The 1334-nt window shown below is 43.1% G+C and overlaps 1 protein-coding gene across 1 annotated transcript in view; it reads left to right on the top strand.

Moving 5' to 3' along the window:
* The window catches only part of LOC101847807 (collagen alpha-1(I) chain), a gene marked incomplete in the record, with an annotated part of 33546 nt that overhangs the window by 18221 nt on the left and 13991 nt on the right, over positions 1 to 1334 (top strand). Inside the window, 2 exon segments of the mRNA XM_013080055.2 lie at positions 366 to 518; positions 954 to 1118. Of these exon segments, the coding sequence (XP_012935509.1) occupies positions 366 to 518; positions 954 to 1118 (318 nt within the window).

Raw genomic sequence — 1334 nt, 5'->3', positions numbered from 1 at the left:
GTATCAGGTAAAAAAAAATAGAACATGTAAAATGAATAGATAGTCATTAATTAACTGCCCTTAGGGTAATTCTAATTTTTTTTTTGGCTCAACATCTTCATGTCCAATTTAAAACAGGGAGACAGGGAGATAGAGAGAGAGAGAGAGAGAGAGAGAGAGAGAGAGAGAGAGAGAGAGCGAGAGAGAGAGAGAGAGAGAGATAGAGCGAGAAATAGATAGAGTAAATAGACAGATAGATAGACAGATAGAGAAAGAGAGCAGAAAGAGAGAAATAGCGATATATCACAATACCCCATCACCCAGTGAGTAATCTAACTCCTTTGAATGACATAACGATGAATGTTATTGCTTCTCCTCTTTCCCAGGGACCCCCAGGAGATGATGGACCCCAGGGACCCGCTGGAGACACTGGACTGCAAGGACTTCCCGGACCCCAGGGAGGCCGCGGAAACGATGGACGCCCCGGAGACCCAGGACAGGCTGGACCCCAGGGAGAGTCTGGACCCCCAGGAGCTTCTGTAAGTCCCATAAGTTAGAGTAAACTATATTAGGAGTTCCACAAAACTAAACCTGGAGATAAGACAAATCGCTACACTAGCATTACAAAGTTCTACCTGTTTAGTATCTAGTTTTGAGCAATCTGACGTTAAAAATTTGAGTCTCAAAATTTGTCAAGCTTTTTTCGAAACAATTTTTAAAATATCTTGACGACTTCGGATAATCTTACGATTTTGATAGACTAGATAGAACATTTGGTTTCTGGCCTCATGGTCCTCATCTTTTTCCTTTTATGTCTAAAAGTCTGGTACATACTTTTTCTTCTGTGTTTAAGACTCTTGTATATCAATTTTACTTTTTGTCTTGTATATTTTTTCATTTATGATTTGACGAACCTGTATCTTTTCCCTTTCAAGTTTGTGATCTTACATCTGTGATTTTTTTTTGCCTCGCAGGGAGAGCAAGGATTCCCCGGTGAGGGAGGACCCCCAGGAGCCCGTGGTGCCCCCGGAGAGAGAGGACCCGGAGGACCCCCAGGAGAGGGCGGACCCGCTGTGAGTACTGACAGACTGGACAAACACACTCACGCACATATACAAGCACGCTCGCAGATTCACTCACTCTAACTTACGAATACTCAGTCGCACAAATTGTACTCACTCGGGCAAATATCTCCTTACACAAGTACTCACTCTCAAATACACAGATACTTAAACAAATGCTCGGTCAAAAAATACTCTCTCTCTCTCGCTCTCTCTCTCTTTCTCTCTCTTTTTCTCTCGCTCTCTCTCTTCCAGTCTTTCTCTCTCTTCCTCCCACTTACTCACACACACACA

This window comes from Aplysia californica, unplaced genomic scaffold, assembly GCF_000002075.1.
Source record: "Aplysia californica isolate F4 #8 unplaced genomic scaffold, AplCal3.0 scaffold00073, whole genome shotgun sequence".
Taxonomy (NCBI): Eukaryota; Metazoa; Mollusca; class Gastropoda; order Aplysiida; family Aplysiidae; genus Aplysia; species Aplysia californica.
This window is presented reverse-complemented; position numbering and strand designations above follow the sequence as displayed.